Source organism: Canis lupus, chromosome 12 (assembly GCF_048164855.1).
Source record: "Canis lupus baileyi chromosome 12, mCanLup2.hap1, whole genome shotgun sequence".
Lineage (NCBI taxonomy): Eukaryota > Metazoa > Chordata > Mammalia > Carnivora > Canidae > Canis > Canis lupus.
Window position 1 is genome coordinate 39,311,534 of NC_132849.1, and position 21,480 is coordinate 39,333,013.

At 36.4% G+C, this 21,480-nt stretch overlaps 1 protein-coding gene across 19 annotated transcripts in view; it reads right to left on the minus strand.

Annotated features, from left to right (window-relative positions):
* Window positions 1-21,480, minus strand: part of BIRC6 (baculoviral IAP repeat containing 6) — a 230,898-nt gene that overhangs the window by 185,403 nt on the left and 24,015 nt on the right. For all 19 annotated transcript variants that reach the window (XR_012004549.1, XM_072770594.1, XM_072770588.1 and 16 more), the window contains exons 3-8: window positions 20,131-20,268; window positions 12,788-12,981; window positions 10,121-10,232; window positions 8,175-8,257; window positions 4,182-4,404; window positions 3,944-4,104 (exon numbers count right to left, since the gene is read on the minus strand). Coding sequence is in view for 18 of the 19 variants with exons in the window: in XM_072770594.1 (XP_072626695.1) it covers window positions 3,944-4,104; window positions 4,182-4,404; window positions 8,175-8,257; window positions 10,121-10,232; window positions 12,788-12,981; window positions 20,131-20,268 (911 nt within the window). In the remaining variant the exon portion in view is untranslated. The remainder of the gene's footprint in view (window positions 1-3,943; window positions 4,105-4,181; window positions 4,405-8,174; window positions 8,258-10,120; window positions 10,233-12,787; window positions 12,982-20,130; window positions 20,269-21,480) is intronic.

Here is a 21,480-nt window from a genome sequence, read left to right on the forward strand (position 1 = left end):
TCACACCCAATGTAAGAACCCAGCATGGGGCTTGAACTCACAACCCTAAGATCAAAACCTGAGCTGAGATCAAGAGTTGGACACTTAGGGGCAGCCCCGGTGGCGCAGAGGTTTAGCGCTGCCTGTAGCCCAGGGCGTGATCCTGGAGACCCGGGATCAAGTCCCACGTCGGGCTCCCTGCATGGAGCCCGCTTCTCTCTCTGCCTCTCTCTCTCTCTCTCTGAATGAATAAATAAATTTAAAAAAAAAGAAGAGTTGGACACTTAGGGATCCCTGGGTGGCTCAGTGGTTTAGTGCCTGCCTTTGGCCTAGAGTGTAGTCCTGGAGTCCCGGGATCAAGTCCCACATCAGGCTCCTGCATGGAGCCTGCTTCTCCCTCTGCCTGTGTCTCCACCTCTCTCTCCCGCTAATGAATAAATAAATAAAATATTAAAAAAAAAAAAAAGAGTTGGACACTTAACTGACTGAGCCACCCAGGCACACCAGGGAGTTGTGTATTTTATCTATTTATTTGACAAAGAGAGAAAAAGAGCACAGGCAGGGTGGATGGCAGGTAGATGGAGAGGGAGTAACAGGCTCCCCACTGAGCAGGGAGTCAGATTCAGGGCTCAGGGCTCCATCGATCGCAACCTGAACCCAAGGCAGATGCTTAACTAACTGAGCCACCAGAGCACACCCAACTAGTTGTGTATTTTAAAGTAGGATTCTAGGTGTCTTGATAGGAAATTACAAATAATGTTACAAAAGGTTGCCAGATAATCACCTTAACGGGCAAAAGACCAAAAACAAAAAAACAAAAAAACAAAAAACCTCTTTCTAAAGTTTTTCAAACTATAATCTTTTTTCAAAAAATTATTTAATGATAGAACAATTCTCATACCATTTCATAATAAAATCATGAGTGAAATGATTGAATTGTATGCTAAAAGGGTGAATTTTATGATATGTAACTATACCTTAATAAAACTTAAATATGAATTTAAAAACAAATACATATTTAAAAATTTATATATATGTTAACTGGATGTGATTATGGATACTGTTATGTTTCTTCACTTCTCTGTATTGTCCAATTTTTCTACATTAAGCATGCAATAGGTATTTAATAGACTCTAGATTTACTAAAGCCTTTTACATGTGCAAGACCTTTTGCAGAGTAATAAACATGCAAAATAAACAAGATATTACAAATAAATTTTAAATGGTTATTTAGGATTATCTGTTTTTGAAAACTGGAGATACTAGTATTACAGGGATACTTTAGCTTTGATGTATCAATACTATAAACAATTTCAAACTTTAATACAGGAAATTTTTACCAATTTGAAAAATATACAAATAAGATAAAAATGTTAATTTCCTAAAATTAAATGTGTTCCCAAATAATCTTCCTTCTCAAATAACTATTATTCCCTGAATAAATTCAGAACAACAACAAATGTTGCCTTTCAAGTAGAAACGATCATAAACAATCCATAAGCAAACTAAGCTGCTAATTAAACTTCTTGGCTACAAATAAATAAATAAATAAAAATAAACTTCTTGGCTAAGCTTTAATTTGTTCAATTAACCTATTATTATTCAAACTAATGAAACCCACACAGTATATTTTAAAACAAATTATGTTGTATCTTGTGCCACAAAATCAGTATTAGTTTAGTTCACTTTATTCACTACAGAAATCCTGCTACCTTTGGGGGAGTGAAAAGCCAGAGAGGAAGACTGAGGTTAGAGATGGTACTTCCAACTCTTTAGCTTCCTTCTATCACTCCAATTTAAGAGTATTGTTTCTGTATGAATGACATCATTTTCTTTTTTTTTTTTTTTTTTTTTATTTATGATAGTCACACAAAGAGAGAGAGAAAGAGAGGCAGAGACACAGGCAGAGGGAGAAGCAGGCTCCATGCACCGGGAGCCCGACGTGGGATTCGACCCCGGGTCTCCAGGATCGCGCCCTGGGCCAAAGGCAGGCGCCAACCGCTGCACCACCCAGGGATCCCCGAATGACGTCATTTTCTTAGGAGAAAAGAGTCCTTCTACCCTAGAAAGACTACCTCTTAAGAGCATGCAGAGATTCGTATCTCAACTCCAGCACACTTTCCCATATAATACCTGTCCACCTGAAACACTGGGTACATTTTACCTGTGTGTGTGTGATATGTGTGTAATCTTAAAAGTATGTCATGATTTAATTTTTAATCCACTAATACAAAACTCCAAGACAAAAGTTCTAATAAAAATCAGTGTTCAGGGGGCGCATGGGTGGCTCAGTCAGTTAAGCATCTACCTTCAGCTCAGGTCATGATCCCAGGTTCCTGGGATCAGCCCCACATAGGGCTTCCTGCTCAGCGGGGAGCCTGCTTCTCCAGCTGCCCCACTTATGCTCCCTCTCTGTCAAATAAATAAATAAAATCTTTTTTAAAAATTACAGTGTTCAGGGGTGGCCTGGATGGCTCAGTCAGTTAAGCACTAACTCTTGGTTTCGGCTCAGGTCATGATCTCAGGGTCATGAGATTGAGCCCCATGGTGGGGTCTGCTCTCAGCATACAGTCTGCTTCAGATTCTTTCTCCCTCTCCCCTACCCGTTCGTGCTCTTTCTAAAATAAATAGATCCTTAAAAAAAACAAAATCAGTGTTCAGAAGCACAAACCAATTTCATTATCTTCTATTAATTTTCCACTAACTTCTAAGAAAATCACAGAGCTCAAGCACACTTACATTCTAGTCCTATTGACAAATGTGGTCAAAACTCAGACAACAGCAGCTCAGCAGCTTTTTCATCAAGCTCTCACAGGGATTTATAGTAACTAAGAACAGCCATGAAGTTTTAATTCAGTCTGTTCCAGAACTGAGACCACATTCATTTACCTACTCGTAATTTATACATATCATTAACCAAGAAAGACTAGACAGAAATGACCTTTCCAATTAATCTGTGAATTCTCTATTATTTCCATTAATGAATTAAATTGCACTAATCAAGTTTTACATTAGTTCTCAATGAAAGTACATGCCACCAAAGGGACTGTGAAGTAAAACAGTATTAAGTTACTGACTGTGGTATAGCGTCTATCACACATCAGAATATAGGAAGCCCCTGCAAGTGAAATGATAGATCATCTCAGCATCAGGACATCTGATCACAGTTAAGTAGGCTCCATTTCACACTGTTACTTTCAGAATCTTCAAAGGGAGTAGTTTCTACTGCTTAAGACAAGTTGAGTGGCTTATGGAACCCTTCATTCTATCTGTTGAGAATACTGCATATATTGCTCTGTAATCCTAGCCCAGTTCAGAGTTATAACTGCAGTGTCTTGGGAGACGAGTCGGTAAAGTAAAATTATACGTTGACCTTCTTGCCCCCACAAAGATCAAATACAGCTACAAAAATCAAGATTGTCAGACAAGCTGAATGAAAGATGTCTTACCAAAATATGTCTACAGCAGTAATCATCATGCCTCAACTCACTGATGACTACTGATAAACTGCTCTAAATCATCAGGTCATCTTCCCTAGCCATGGGTTATTCCACTATTCATTAACACTTCTACAATTTGAGGTGCTAATGAAAAAAAAAGTGGAAACCAAAATCACTTGGTTCAACTGCTCTAGGAAAAGATTTAGAAGAAGGCAAAATGGTAAATTTAATCCAGGGATTTTGTTTCCTTATTTAGACTTTATTTTTCAGTGCAGCAATTCTTTCCAATTGGCAAAGACTGAGACAGAAAATAAAGTACATCTTACAGACGATGGCATTGCTGGCACTGCTGAATAAAAATTTTTCAAGTATCACACAGCTCTTTCAGATTTTATAACAAAATATTTGTTCTCTACTCTCTTCACCTAGTAATTTTTTCTGCTTCTTTAAGTAGAATTAAGAGAATATAAAATTTAGAAAAACACATAACTTTTATAAATGCAACTAAAAAAAAATTCACACACCTATCTCCTTCCAATTTTGGTATGTCTGAGCAGCTAGAGGAGTCTTCCAGCCACGCCAAAGTTGGTCTCCTTGATTCAACTGCTGAGCTTGGTTCTCCCGACAGAATAAGCTGCTGTACAATTGCTGGGTCATATGCATTAATTTCAAACTTTAAGTGCACCTAAACAAATGAAAAGCCTAAGTTTAAGATGGATTTTTTCCTCAATTACTAACCTGTTACTTAAAACTAAAATATACCTTCATAAGTTTGGAAACATCCCATATGCAGATCTTTCCTCGTTTTGTTGCGGCAGCGAGAAAGTGAGGGCAGCTCCCTGACCCAAAGCAAGATATTCTATCAGTTCCGTCCGTACAGGGAAACTGTGCAGGACTCGTGGCGAGAGTGACGGACAACGGCACATTCTGTGTGTGCTCACCCTTCACAAATGGGCAGTTCGGGGAGTGTCTCTCGTGTTCAGACCTTTACATAGATTAAGGAAAAGTTTACTGAACAACAAACCTGTTAAATCTGTAGGTCAAGACAGAACTTCAAGATCATCTTTTCTTTTTTAAAAAACAAAGTATGCTTTATGAAAAAGACTCAAACGCCACACCATTCCATCTCACCAAAATCACTCTAACATATTCAACCACTCACTTTAGTAGTTTTTATTCCCTTTAGCGGACCACACATAAAATCAGTCTCTGATGAAACAGAAATACTGTAGTAGGACTTACACTATATTCACATACTGATAAAATTGTGTAAAGCCCTGATATTCCCTCACACTGATTCCTACAACTATAAATAGCTACTTGGTTTCAGTTTAAAATTCTCCATAAAGATACAACACATGGTGACAACAGGTAATAATGTATTATATACCTGTAATTTGAGAAGAGGACATATCTTAAATTAGACCTTAACACATGTACACACACTAAATAATAACTAGGTGGATGGATATATTAATTGGCTTCATTTTGGTGGTCTTTTCAGTGTGTATATATACAAAAATATGAAGTGCATACCTTATATATTTATAATTTTTACATGTCAAAGATATCTCAATAGTTTTTTTCAATACAGCTTTTAAAAATTAATCCTATATAATTATATGCCTATCTATATTTATGAAAGGCACAATTGTAAATAACATCTAGGAAAACTCAATATGTCATTCATACCACAAAAAAATTTAGTATAGATCTGGAAGCAAAAGATCTATAAAATATGTAATAAAATGACCTATATTATGAACAAAGAAATACATCTTATACATTCACTATAGGACCAGACAAAAACTTCTAAACAAAATTTCTTTTCAAAGAAATGCAGAAAGATAACATTCATAGACTGAACATTATTTCTTTCATATAAACACTTATTGAGCAAAAAGAAATGTTAAATTTTACTTAGAAAATTCTAACATGTTTAATAAAAATAAAACACTAGGACTTCTCATCAAGATCAAAACTAGTATAATGACTTTAAGAATCTTCTCAGGGCAGCCCCGGTGGCGCAGCGGTTTAGTGCCACCTGCAGCCCGGGGTTTGATCCTGGGGACCCTGGATCGGGTCCCACGTCAGGCTCCCTGCATGGAGCCTGCTTCTCCCTCTGCCTGTGCCTCTGCGCCTCTCTCTTTCTGCGTCTCTATGAATAAATAAAAACTTAAAAAAAAAAAAAAAAAAGAATCTCAAATACTGAAAGCAGGATCAACACTTAAAAATTATCTCTCCAACTCTGTGACTTTTTTTCTTTCGGTTATTCTCTTTTTTTACACTAACTGTAATTATAAGGCATTATCTGAAGTCAGGATGCTGCTACAAAAAAAAAAAAAAAAAAAAAAAAAGAACCCTTTTTTGTGTATTGCCACGGCAAAGAAAGGGAAACTATGCTTATAAAATATGCCATTCCTGGGGGCACTTGGGTGGCTCAGTGGTTGAGCTTCTGCCTTTGGCTCAGGTTGTGATCCTGGGGTCCTCAAATCGAGTTCTGCATCAGGATCCTCGCAGGAAGCCTGCTTCTCCCTCTGCCTATGTCTTTGCCTCTCTCTGTGTTGTCATGAATAAATAAATAATCTTTAAAAAAATGCCATTCCTTAGGGTGTACGTCTTTCTTTTTACAAGTACCTACAACTTACCCTATACCCATATAAACCCTGGACAATCTGCAATATGCAGATGTGTTACATAATTGCTTTTAAATGGCATCCCAAGCACATATTTTGACTGGTTTCTCTCCCAACTAAATTCTAGGCTATTTTCCTCTTTCCATCCTTCTTTCTTCCCTGAGTTTTTACTTTTTAATTAAAATGTTATTTACATAAGTGACACACAACTATATAAAGCTAAATATCACTCAATTATGATATCCAATCCCAGTAATCTCTTTTACCACCTCCAAATACCTTTTATGAATTTAAATCATATACTTCTAAGATATTTTTCTAAGTTTATATATATGTACATATAAGAAAACACAGATTTTTTCATTTTAAATAAAAGTACTACTATATGAGTCATTCTACAAGAGATTTCTTAATAACATTACCAAATGTTACTGACAGTGAATAATAGACAGCAAACTAGTGACTCCTTTTAATTGTTGGATAATAGATTATATAAGCATACCACATTTTATTTGACTATTCCATCCTGACAAACATTTAAGATGATTCCAGTTTTTCATTGCAGTTACCGTCCATTTTATGCCTCTTAGCATACAAGAGGAATTCATTCCCTCAGGTAAATAAATAGTAGTGGAATTGCCAGATAATAGTATGTGCTCATTTTATTTTTTTTAAATCTTCAATACCCCTCCAAAGTAGCTCTATCGACTCCCATCATCAAAATAGGGGAGTCCCATTGTCCACTTCCAAGTCTTCCTTCTTTTCCCCCTTACAGATTCAGAAGGTACCTAGGCTCAGCTCCCCAGCTCTCTTCAATTCAGTTTCCTCCTATCCACTGTTCTCAAGCCCTCAGAGATGCTACCAATTGCTTAATTAAATCTGAAGAATCCTGAATCCTAGGGCAAGAAGAGAATTCTTGATTCCCTGACCATGTCAAGAAAAGATGGGTTCTGAACAGCCCAAGTTAAATATTTGAATCAATTTCCCACACACATAAAAAAACTTCTGAAAAAAGTTACATTCTGTAATATCATGGTATACTTTTTCAGGGATGGGTTAAATAACTGTTTGAGGATCAGTCTGAGAAACTAAAAGATACACATTAAAAGGATTTCTATATATATAAATAGTTTCTAGGGGAAAAGAGTGAGTTCCAAACAGAACCTTCACCTAAACTGGAAATTGCACATGTTCAACTCTCAGTTCACAGAGGGACACAAGTTCAACTTTTCATACAGTAAACCCCACTGTAAGTGGGATCCATGTGCATACTCAATCGGCTTCGGCTAGTTCACCACATTCACGATCAGCTGATTAATATTCAGAGACCTGAAACTAATTTTACTGCAAAATAAATGATGGATATATCTTAAAAGCAAACCCTGGTTCCATCACTGACTAGCCATATGACCTTTGGCAAATTTTTTCTTTATTTACAATAGGATAGTAATTCCTATCTCACTGAGTGACTATAAGGATTAAACTGGGAATATTCTCCATTCCCTCTTATTAAATGAAGATAATAATACCTATTTCATAGGGCTACTGTGAGAATTAAACGAGTTAAAAATAAATAAAATGCTTAGGATGCTACATGATAAATAGCATTAAACAAATATTCACTATTATTATTACTGTTTTTATTAATAAGGTCTCAGTTATTTGTAAAAATTACGTTTCAATACATGATCTCTAATGTTTATCCAAATTCTGAACTTTCACCCATTAGAATTCAAAATTACCACACACTCCTTAAAATTACTTCGAAGTTAAAAACGTAAATCGTAAGGCTCTGCTCTGTGGATTCCCTACTGACAGGCAATAGACCAAGATTAAACTGAAGTTAATCATGCTGTATCAACTTACTCATCATAGCCTTCTGGTTTCAGGACCTAATTCTATTCTTTGGCATTTCTCCTATGTAGATTTTAGGAGGTCAAAGACCTTAGTTCCTGTATGCCACGTGATGTGACAACATAATGCTATCTCAATCTCTTAGCACAAAGACAAAACTACAGATGGTAAAAAGGCAAGAATATTATTATATCTAGATGAGAATTTAGAACCCTACTTATAGGATTAACTTAGGCTATTACCTCCAAAAAAAATCAAAACTTACCAAGGTTCATCAGTAGGTTCCCAACAAACGAGACATACACTACAAGTAAAGCACATGGCTCTATCATCTCCAGATGAGGCAGGCTGCAATGAAAATTCATAAAGACAGAAAAGGTTAATGTTAATCTTTTACTCTTAACAAAAAGTATTCTTAAAAAAGTTCATAGGGCTGCCCGGGGGGGCTCAGCGGTTTAGTGCCACCTTCAGCCCAGGGCCTGATCCTGGAGACCCGAGACCAAGTCCTAAGTCGGGCTCCCTGTGTGGAACCTGCTTCTCCTTCTGCCTATGTCTCTGCTTCTCTCATGAATAAATAAGTAACATCTTTTAAAAACAAAACAAAACTGAATCTCATACAACCAAACGAGAAAGTAAAAAGGAAAAGCAAACTAGTGAACCTAATTCATGTAATCTTAAAACACATGTGACAAAATGTCATATAATATGTAAAATAACATATCAAAATCTGAACCAAAATATAGCTCTGAAACATTAATATTTTTGAGGACTTAGCACCAACTATGCCTATAGATGTAAATTCACTATATATTTTTTAAAATTAAGAATAATCAGCCCCTCATGCGGGCAGAAGATTCCAGAAAATCTGATTTTATCTCTTTGCAAAGACGGAATACAATGAACAATAATTCAACAGAAAAGATACTGAGCCGTCACTTCACAGAGACTGTTGTAGCAAATATCAAATAGCAATAAAGATAAATTAGTAAGAAAATGGTTCATATTCAAACTTTAAAGTCAGGAAAATAAAAATTACTAATAATTCTAGTATTAGCCAGCCTCCAAACAAACCTAATTAAAACTGGACATCTGACAAACTATGAATAAAATAGTCAAATATTATGAGTTTCTGAATTAATTTTAGGTAAGATATTCCAAACACTTCAAGATTAACTAAGGAATAATCACTCTGTGGATTCTTTACAATAGTTACTTCAATATATTTCAGTTTAGTTGGATTGAAAGTTAAATAAGCATGCTTTATATAAGCTGATATGTAAATATTAAATTTCCTAGATTCTTTACTGGTAAGCCATTCTACATTACCCAGGTGAAGCCTCATTTAATTAGTATATTATACCCATCTGAAATCATTTTTAGCTCAATGAAACTCTCTATAATGTCTCTCTCTCATCTTTTGGTGACACAAATCCCTATACTCTAACGCTCTCTTTTCTTACATAAATCTATTTTCCTTGAATAATCATTCCTCTTTCTGTGCAATTTCTTTTTTTTTTTTTTTAAGATTTATTTATTTATTCATGAGACACAGACAGAGACAGAGACACAGGCAGACGGAGAAGCAGGCTCTTCGCAGGGAGCCAGATGTGGGACTCGATCCTGGATCTTGGGATCATGCCCTGAGTCAAAGGCCTACGCTCAACCACTGAGCCACCCAGGCATCCCTCTGTGGAATTTCTTAATCAGATCTTCAAAGTGTATATATTCAGGTTGCCCTGTACCACCTGCAATGTTGTTTCTATAGTTATACAGAAGTATGTGGGTAAATTGTATCCCAACCAAAATTAGAGTTTCAGGAGTAACTGCAATGTGTTACTTTTGTTGCATTACCCTCAGAATTTACTACTCTGTTATGAAGTAGAAATCAAGAAGTGGAAATTAACACACATCCAAAACTAACACTTTTCAAAAGCAAATGTAAAGAATACTGCCTTGTTTCTGAAAGAAAATAGTTATGAAGCACTAACTCAGTGGTTAGTTACTTATAACAATTTTTTTTCCTTTTGGACATATAGGAAATACCCAGTCAGTATTCAAAAATATAAGAATAAAACAAAACTCACATAAATGCATACACACAAGCACATAGCAAGGCTGCATAAGTTTTTGAGGAAGTATTAAAATGTTGATGATTTTACTTAAGACTATAAAAGCACTCCGAAAAAAAAATGTTTTTTGAGTTTTTTCTACCTGATGATAAAATCCAGCTTGAGCCATGGGATCTGGTTGTGCCCATCTATAGCCTACATGAGGCCATGAGGTAAATGTCTCCCGTCTGTTAGCTTCACTATACATCAACGATCTAAAAGTAAACATACTTTATGTAATCAAAGTTAGGCATCAAATTATAGTGACACTCTTACTTAACAGTCAAGAAAAATTTTACTGGATTATCAACAAAAATTGGGAATGGTCTAATGACTGAGTTCAAATATGTATTTTAAACTAAGAAGGATCACTTTTAGGAATTTCTCTTACACACTGTAGAGAAAAAGAAACCTGATTGATGGCTCAAACTGATAATTCCAGGGGTAGATTAAATTAATGAATGTTGCATAATTACCAAGCAAAGAACAGAAAATCTGTAGACATAAAGACAGAGAGTCATATGCTTTCATCATGTGCCAAGTTTTGCATAAATGGATAAAACCACAATCAAAGGAACAGTGGTTTTATCTAAACCATGATGAGAAAGTTTTTTCAGTTTAATTTTTTTTTTAAGTAGAACGCAATCTTCTTTCTGTTCTTTCTCCAGAGAAATCCTTTTCTAAAAAAGGTGTACTTTCCAGGGAATTATCAAAAAGGGAAATCTTCATATGTTTTCATATTAAAATACATTAGCACTCTCGGAGTAAACCTACAGAGTATTTCTTTAAATGAGTTGCTTTTTTAAAAAAAAATTTTATTTACTTTTTTAAGTAAGCTCTATGACCAAGGTGAGGCTTGAATTCACAACCACAAGATCAAGAGTCGCATGTTCTACCAACCCAGCCTGCTAGGTTCTCGACCTAGAGTATTTTTTTTAAAGAATGATACCAAATTTAGAAAAAGTCCAAATGGCCTCAAGAAAGAAAGGACCAGTAAACAAAGGTTACTCTTCCTAACACAAAAGAGCAAATTATCAATAATAGGAAGCGGGGGGTGGGGGCAGCAGGGGGGAGAAAGTGGTAAAGGTCATCACAGTGAGACCAAAAATATACTTTTCTCTAAATTCTTCCCTTAATTAGCACATAATTTCCTATAATACTGCTAGCGAGCTTAGTTTAATTCATAGTTGTGTTCTGGTTTGAAAAGAACAAAATATTTGGGTAAGAAAAGCCTTATCTGTTTACAGGCTATAGACATCTTCAGGATCTGTGTGAAACAGACAATTGTCCACTTACTTAAATTACTAAACAAAAGAGCAATAGCATCTAACAGACCCTAACTCAAACCTCTAACAAACCTAAGTTCATAAATGTCCTAATGAGGTTCCCAAATTCACTTTTAATGAAACAAATACCAAAGTCTATACCAAAATTAGTATTTTGAGATATTTAAATACCTCCAGAAACACAATATCCTATCCAGTAAATGTATTTCCTAAAATAAGACATTTACAACAGATTGCAGAGATTACTTTAGAAACCCAGCTACTATTTGCAAAGAAAATAGCTCTGAAGGGCTGTTTTATAATCTCAAGATAGACATAGCTCTAGGAAAAGAAATACTTATTTCAGGTACATTTTTCCCCCTCTCCAGACATATACTAGGGAATATTTTAATGACAGTCATACCACATATCACGTGATTGCTGTTCAGATTAAAAATTATAGTCTCTACATTTTACCCAAAAGACAGACAATGCAATATAACTACAGAATATTAAAAACCCTTCCCAAATATTAACACAACCAAAAGCAGCTATTTATATAATTATAGAAGTCACTCAACAACAACAAATAGGCAACTGATTAAGCAAAAGTCTCAGTTTACCCAGCACTAAGCTAATAAATATTGCAAACTAATAGATGAGCCATACTTAATAGAAGTTTATTTATTCAGTAGGGGCTTTGCTAACATCAGTATGTACTATTTATAAATGTAATTCAGAAAAAAAGCACAGAAGTTATAATTCACATCCACTGAAAATATGAAATGCTACATGGGAAGGCAAATGTGAACTGAATCAAAACTGCTAAATTTAATATTTCCTCATAAGCATTTCTAAACTTCAGTACTTTTAGTAAGGATCTGGTAAATGTTATTTCAAATGGCAAATCATTTCAGTTTTTAAATAAACGTATTATTTGGCTTTTTAATCAGTTTTACACGAAGCAGGACCTCAATGAATCTCTACTGAAGAAAATAATGGTTGAGGTATGATTTCTGTGATACACTGTTTAAATCCAGGGTGGGCAGCATAAAAATCTTAATTCAAAATTGCCCTAAATGATTTTTTAACTCTTTTCCTTTTTTAAGTGGGAAATAATATATGGCTCTTATAAATAGGTTCTGGCACGGCTTTTCAATTTATGAAAATTCATCTCAAAGATCACAAAATTTCATCAAGGCAAAATAATTCTTATCTATTGAATAATTACATTTTTAAGTGGACTCAAATATTTACTGAGTACAGAGCTGGAATTTTCAAAATAGTTTTATGACCCCTTTAAGTCCCTTCCAAGCACCAAGAGAAATTGTTTAACAGGAATTCAAGTACTAATTCACTTCAGTATTTTGATATGAGAATCTGGATGGTTTTCAAAAACATTCTGAAATACATTTTTAATCATAATTAAATTTTTGTTACTCTTGGTTAATCCAAAAACCTAATCAATTCCATTTCATTGTCACATCTTATAAGAAAGGTTATACCTGTCCACAGAACGGCCTGGCCCCACTCCAAGTTCTGGACGAGCACTAGGTAAGAGGTAAGACAATCTGTCCATCACTGAGGATGCCACAGGTAAGGCAGCAACATTTTGATTTATTTTCTTGAGTTCATTCACAATGGCACTGGCAATGGACTTCAACACGTGATGAGGAAGATGAAATGTAACCGTGGCCCACTGAAATAAATTGGGAGTGTAAGCAAAGGAAAATGTCAACAGTTTAAATCAAAACTATAACTTATACATTATAAAATAAAAAGCTATTTATCAGGCTTGAGTCCATTTACTCCATTAATTTACCATGTAAGGCAGGAACTTGCAATTATATGAAAAATGAAACCTCAATTAGAAAAAGACAGTTTAGAACCTGATGGTAGACATCTTCTCACAGATGCATCAACAATTTAGGATAATGAAAATCACCTGTTATTTTTCATATTCCTCCAGCACACTTACAATAGAAAGCACAAAGTAGGCACTCAAATCTCTCCACTCAACATAATTTGCTTGTACAATGTAGTGATACTGTACATACTCATAGGCATATGAAGATTTACTTCAGTTTAGCAGAGTCTTATGTATTTGCTGTTGTTGCTATATACAAAGTAACTAGAAGTACAGATCTTGTAGTCACACAGACTTGGATTTCAAGACCATCTTCACCATCAACAATGTGACCCTGCTCAAATTAACTTCAGTCTCCCACTTCTGTAATATGAGGAAAAACAATACACCTACTGACATAATGTTCTTAAGAAAATTCAAGTGAGAATTGGTACAATGTTTCATACAGTAAGCATTCAACAAATATGAACTACAATTATTTAGCATTAAAATTATTTTTAAAGTTAGAAAGCAAATATGCTAAGTATTATTCTACCAGAGAAATAAGTTTATAAAATAATTTCATTTTTGTATACTGTCCCTGCTCACCTATGGTTTTCTAATCTGTCTAGCACATTCTAGGCAGCCTACTAAATTATTATCTATCCACCTAACTAGAAAAACTTTTGGACAGAAACATAACTTGAATTGCTAAAGAGAAAAAGATAAAGAAAAAAATGAAATCCTTTGTTTCTAAAAATAACCCATTCATAGATCCAAAGACTCTTACCTGAATCCACTTGAGAAAGGGTAGTACTACAATAAATGCCCCATTATACACTGTAAACCATACTCCAAGCCGTCCCCAAAGGCACCTGCAGACATTCACTACGGTCATTGTCCACTGGGAAATAGGAAATATTGTGATCTTTCAGGCTTTACAAAGCAGTAGCATTGAAACTGATGTAAAAAAATCACTGTGGTCCACTAGTTAAAGTGCAGACTTAGGATGGTCAAGTGATTAATAATAGATCTTTGGGCCAAATAATAGAGTTTTGGGCCAAAGTTGAGCTTTGTGGATCCCTGTACCTATCTTGTAGTTATTTGTCAAGTTCCAAAAAGCATAATTGAAAGAGATATAAAACAGGCAACTACAAAAATTTCCACATTGCTTCTCTGGTCCTCTTTAGGAATTATTAAAGGAAGAAAGGTCAAGTAGAAGCCCCCAGAACTTCCATTCTCTACAAACCTACTAAACCAGAGCAATACCACACTTCTGAGGAAATTTCATGCTAAGAGACCTGAAAGATAGAGGAATTCAAACTACCTCACCTTAATTTAATTGGCCTGTCTGGTCTATGCAAAATGTGAATGAATCCAAAAGAAAAACTGTGGATTATAACCTATTAGGTGACTTCAAGTGCAGCTGCTATTTCAGATGAGGTTTCTTTACTAAAGCAAATCAACAAATCCCTTGGTTTCTGGTAGGCAGTTACAGTTCTGTGAAATACTTTCTTCTCGATGCTAATTTTTAACAACCATCCAAAAGTAGACTGCTTTTATCTGGCTGTAACAATCAATCTTCAGTCCTACCCTGGGATTATTGCTCATGCTCTTTACCATATCTATTCTGGAGACAGCTTGATCAACTTAATATCCTGTAGATCACCACACTGCTCTACAACATCACGCTGACTGGTCCAGATGAGGAGGAAGTAGCAAGGTACTTACATACCTTAGTAAGACATATGCAAGCCAGAGAGGATCAATAATGCCCAGAAAAACTAAGAGTCCCACAATCTCTGTGAAGTTTCTGGAAGTCTTTTGGTCTGAGCATGTCAGGATATTTCTTCCAACAAGAAATATCCTGCAAGACAAGTTGCTATGACTTATAAAAGCAAACAATGAAAAAGAGAAGCACAATGCTTGGTGGGCCTAGTTGGATTCTGGACCCAATATCTAGCATATCTGAGTATGCTATTCTAACTCCATTATCAAAGAATCCAGGAATAGAACAGGAAGCTCTGCAGTAGGACCTGGCTCAACCACAAGACATTCTGCCACTTTTACCAGTGAGCATAGGCAATGACACCAGAAGTGTGTGCAGTAGGTAAAGATGCTGAAAGGCCTGTCTGGCAAGCTGAACTGGGACAATCACTAGCACAATACTAGGGTAAAACCATGCCCTCCCCTGTAAATAACTGTTGAGAAAGTTTCTGGCTTCTCCTTCCCCAACAGAAATTAGTACCAATCCATGAGATAAATGTCTGTGTGATCAGAGTCGCCTGGGTGTCTTGGTCAGTTAATCATCCGATTTGGTTTCAGCTCAGGTCACGATCTCACGGTCATGAGACAGAGCCTCATGTTAGGCTGGGTGCTCAGTAGGGAGGTCTGCTTCTCTCCCTCTCCCACTCTCTCTAAAACAAATAAATCTTTTTTAAAAAACATGTGTGCAGGGGATGCCTGGGTGGCTCAGCGGTTTAGCATGATCCTGGAGACCCGGAATTGAGTCCCACATCAGGCTCCCTGCATGGAGCCTGCTTCTCCCTCTGCCTGTGTCTCTGCCTCTCTCTGTGTGTGTGTGTGTGTGTCTCTCATGAATAAATAAATTAAATCTTTACAAAAAAAAAAATTTAAAAAAAAACACTGTGCTATCAGAGCTGTCAGAAACGAGATGTTATATGACATACCAAACCGTACTCCTGAGAAGAAAAGACAAGTCTCTTTCACTGAGTGGTTTACAAGAGATAAATCTTGAGAAAGTCCAAAAGGTCAGTTTTGGACAAGCTGAATAAGCATGTAACTCAGACTTCTGTAATACCTACTATTGTAATAATTCCTCTTTCTCATTCTGCATTGACGGCTTCACAGAGAACTCCTTACGAGGTAATTGTAGAAGAAAATCCATGGCTCTGATTTACAAATGGTTCTGCACATTTGGCTGGCACCACCCTAGAGTGATGGCTTCAACCATTACAATCCCAATCAGGACAGTGGTGAAGGTAAATCTCAGTGGGCAGAACTTTAACCAGTATATGAGGCTGTTCTCTTTGTCTGGGCTGAGAACTGCCCATAAGTGAAGATCTTCACTGATAAACAGACAGTATCTATTATTTTGGCCAGATGGTCAGGCATTTGGAAAGATTAGGATTGCAGTTAAGGGTAAAGGTCTAAGGACAGACCTCACAAAATAAACAAGGTATGTGAAAATATTTATGAGATACACAAATGCTCATCAAAAGCCATCTACTTCCAAGGAAATGGACAAATTATACACATTGTATGAGTGTCACTTACCCTCTCCATAGCTACTCCAATGCTTTGCTCAATGGACCTGTATGCAAAGTGCCATGGAAACAGAGATGGAGGTATGTACAGGTCCAATAACACAAACTTCCTGTCACCAAGACTAATCAGGCTACAGCTGTTACTGATTGCCCAATCTATCAATAGCAGATAATAAAGCTGAGCCACTAATATGACACAGTTTTCCAGGGGGAACAGACAGCTATCTAATTACAAGTTGATTATACTGGGTTCTTTCAGCCATGGATTGGGCATCAACTTGCATTCACTATAATAAATATGTGTTCTACGTATGCGTTTACCTGTTCTGTCTACAACACTTTTGCGATACTATTAAACCACTGCCTGTGGACTAAGAGAATGGCTTATGCACTATGATGGTATTCCACACAACTTTGCTTCTAACCAAGAAAGCACTTCACAGCAAAAAACAAAACTAAACAAAACAAGAAAAACACAGCAATGGAATTCTCTGTCCATGAAGCTGATTGGTCTTACCGGTTATCATCCAACAAGCCTGACAAAAAAAGTGTAGTGCCCTACTGAAGTCTCATTTTCAGTACTAACTGGAAGAGAGGTTCTACCTTACAGAATGATGAATATGCTTAGACTCAACACAAATCAAACACTTAACGGTTTCTCCCAAAAGGGTTGCTATCATATTTAATACTCCATTCAGAGATTTTTTTTTTCCAAGCTTTAAGCTCTAGCAGTCCGACATCCCAAGGGAGAGTGTTCTATCAGGACTACAATGGTTCCATTGAATTATGTGTTAAAACTGCTACCCAGCAATATTGGGCTCCTCTTGTCACTGAATCATCAGGCAAAGAAAGCAGTTATTCTACTGCCTGGTATGATTAAAACTGACAAACAAGGGGAAAATGGATTGATGCTAACTGACAGGGGCAAGGAGAACTTAATAAGAAATGAAGGGAGTGCCTGGGTGCCTCAGTCAGTTAAGCATGTGCCTTTGGCTCAGGTAATGATCTCAGGGTCCTCAAGATAGAGTCCCATGTTGGGCTCCCACTCAGCGGGGAGTCTGCTTCTCCCTCTTCCTCTGCCCCTCCCCCTGCTTGTGCACACACACTCTTTCTCTCAAATAAAAGCTTTAAAAAAAAAAAAATAGAAACCAAGGGATTCTCTACAGTGCCTCTAAGTCCTCCCATGTCCAATATTAACAGTGAATGGGTGATTACAAAAATTAAAACAGCATCACTGAGGATTTAGATCCTGCAAAAGTGAAGACTTGGGTGGGTCACCCCACCATGCAGACATCTGACAGCTGAGGTCAAATATGAAATTGGAAGTAGAGGGAAGTTATAAATTATCAAGTATATCCTTTTGACCATTATAGAACTGAGGGATATAGTAGCTATGAATATTTTCTTCTCTTCTTATTACACATGATGGAGGATGTAGATTTAGATCCAGACACACAGATGCAGACAGACATACAGACTTATTTTATGCAAGAATTTTGGATGTAGTTAATCTTTAAGTAGCACAGTTCTATTATCTAAACAATGAAACCTAAAAATAACTAAATTTTAGTAATTAGTATTAGCTATGGATAGATAAAATACCTATTAGAACTATTCATCTTTCATTTTGGGGGATGGGGAGAGGGAATCTTCATTTGTAAAACATGAAAACATAGTATTTTTGTTGTATAAAAAGTTCAAATATGCACAGAAAGTATGTATGGAGATGCTGAGTAGCCAAAGGGTATGCTGCGCCAATTAAAAAACTATTCTCTCTCAGCTCCAAACTGACCCTTTGTTTCTCTTCCCTATCATGTTATGGCTGGGACTCTACAAACTGTACTACTTCTTTGCCAGCCAGTTTCCTGGCTGTCAAGTTCCAACAAAAGGAACACAGGATGAAAATTGGAAAGCATGATGAGGGCAGAAAAGACTTCTCCCAGCTATTACTCATCACTGCTGTCAATGCTGATTCAGCACAGGACCTGGTGGTAGCAGCTGATTCTTCTAGTCTTCCATGTTTTATTTACTTAGCATTCCCAGAACCAGTCTCGTACAGCTCCTCAGAGGTATTAACACCAGCCATGCAGCATCCCTCTTCAGAGATCCATGTCTCAGCTCAAGCTCCGAGCCCCAAGCTCCAGCTAGACAGTAGCTCCCCGAGAAGCCTGAGGAGCTCCCTGAGAAGCCCAGACCCACAGAGCCTACTAAGTTTGTTGGTGCTGACAACCCTAAGCTCTTGCTCTGCAGACCTACGTGACAGCTGCTTCCTAGGCTTAATATCTCTGTGCTTCCTCAGGACTTCCTTTCCACTTCTTCAGTTCTCAAACGTATGTTAAAATCAATTCCTTACAATAAATTCTCTTTGTTGGAAAGCATAGTATGGTTTCTGTTTTACTAAATAAAATGTCCCATCAAGAGAATAGTTAATATCATGGTAAATCTGTGTTTAAAAATTCAATATTAGGAAGGATACAGCTGATCTGAGGATTAATATGAAAGACACTCAAGATACATTCTTAACAGATAAAGCTAGGAATGTGCTATAAGTCTGAATGTGTGTGTCCCACACTCCAAATTCATCTGTAGAAATCCTAACCCTCAAAGGTGACGGGTACTAGTAGGCAGAGCTTCTGGGAAGTACTTAAGTCATGAGAATAGAGCTCTCTGAATGGAATGAATGCCTTTATAAAAGAGGCTACAGAAAGATCCCCTGACTTTCCCATCATGTCAGGACACAGTGAGAAGGAGCCAAGTATGAACCAGGAAGAAGGACTTCACCAGAAAACAGCCATTCTGGCACCTTGATCTTGGACTTCCCTGCCTTAGAACTATGAACAATAAACTTCTGTTGTATATAAGCTACCCAGTCAGTGGTATTCTGTTATAGCAGTCCAAACAGATGACACTACATCACATTTTAGTATAGTTACAACTTGTACTTAAGAAAAAAGAGAGCAGGCAGCCCAGGTGGTTCAGTGGTTTAGTGCCACCTTCAGCCTGGGGCGTGATCCTGGAGACCTGGAATCAAGTCCCATGTCGGGCTCCCTGCGTGGAGCCTGCTTCTCCCTCTGCCTGTGTCTCTGTCTCTCTGTGTGTGTGTGTGTGTGTGTGTGTGTGTGTCTCATGAATGAATGAATAGTCTTAAAAAGAGAGAGAGAGAAAAAAAGAAAAAAAGCTATAAAATCAAAAATTATTTTTAGGAAGATGGTTTACCTTCTACCTTACACCCTTTGGTATAAAAATTCCATATGTTTTATTACATTTAGAAAAAAAAGAAAAATCAATAAAAAATATCCAAGGATTTAATTCAAAGCACCATCTCACACAGACATCCTAGTCATGCCCACCAAAACATTATTTCAACAAAAGCCCAAATGGTCCCATTTCCAACGATATGTTCCATTTCTCATGAAGTTCATCACCTGACAAGGAAGTTCTTTCAACAGCCTCTCAACCAATACAGAGCCATCAAGTACAGAAGCTTTAGGAACAAAGTAAGCAAATAGTTCCCACAAACTGAAGTTAGATTTCAGTAAAAATAGTTTCAACTTTTAGGTGACTTATAAACACATTTTGTTCTCTAAAAGAGAAAAATCTAGAAGTACGATATTTCCCAGGGCAGGTCAAGAATGGGGAAAGGAGAAAGGTGAAAGTATGGAGGTGTTCTTTCTATTAAAATCCAAACAAGGTAATTTTTTTTTAAACTTCTTACCTTAGCAACTTTGTGGTTGGCTGCAGTCTCATGAGATGTATTTTTTAAACCATCTTTGAGCTGTGTGATGAACAAATCATAACCCTCCGTACTAGAAATATCTACCTTTTCTAAACATGCTGATAAGAGCTGTTGTGCCTAAATAAAAAAGATGATCACAGAAAATTAAACACAACAAAAACTCTTACATTCAGATCCTTATTCAAATACTTTAAATTGTAATGGCTTTGACAGGTATTATAACTAAAGTTTACTTTTACTTTTTTAATCAAACTTAGTCATATATAATTAATTATATATTGATTTGAAAGGGCTGTTACAAAATTAAATGAGATAAAGCAACATATTCAGTGTAGCACCACCGAGTTAAGTTTTAATACATGGAAGCTATTATAAACCAAAGCAAGATAGAAAAAACAGGACAAGCTAATACCTGGAACAAAAACAAAAGGTAAAACTTTGAAGAGATAAATGTGAAATCCTTCAATGAGTTTTAAAAACTCAAATTACACAAAACCATAAGAGGGAATATTCACTAAGTCAGCAGGTAATATAAAAGAGCCCTCTGTATTATTACCCAGGTATTCAGAAAGAACTACCTTAACAGAAATGCATGGTTAACATTTGGAAAAGAATACATCCACACTGATCCAACCAAACCTAGGACCTCATACTTCAATGAAGACAATGACAAACTATGTGGTACAGTAAAGGATGTTTGGAATGGTGGAAGGTCCACAAATGTTATGTGAACAAAAAGAATTGTAATTATTTACGTAAACAGAAAATCAACAACAGATGTTAATGGCCAACAAGGTAGAGAAGGTAGTAGAAGCCAGGTAAAAACCTAAAATTTCAGACAGTAGAGTATCAACTGATTTGAGAGTCTATTTCATCATAAATATTCCAGTATTTTATTGTAATTCTGTAGTTTTTAAAACTTGAATAGTTTGAACCATCTTTCATTGTAGAATATATATATACATATATACATACAAATATATATACATATATACAGATGTATGTATGTGTGTGTGTATATTAAAGATATTAAGATATCAGCCTGATTGGGATGCCTGGGTGGCTCAGTGGCTGGGCGCCTGCCTTCGGCTCAGGTCATCATCCCCGGATCTGGGATCAAGTCCTGCATCGAGCTCCTGTGAGGAGCGTGCTCTTCCTCTGCCTATTATGTCTCTGCCTCTTTCTCTGTGTGTCTCTCATGAGTAAATAAATCTTTTTTTAAAAAAATATATCAGCCTGATTAAATTATCAGCTAGTATATATTCCTCATATTAGGAGGAAAAAATGTTCACTACAACTAAAACTAATTCCCTATCCAAAAATTTTAGA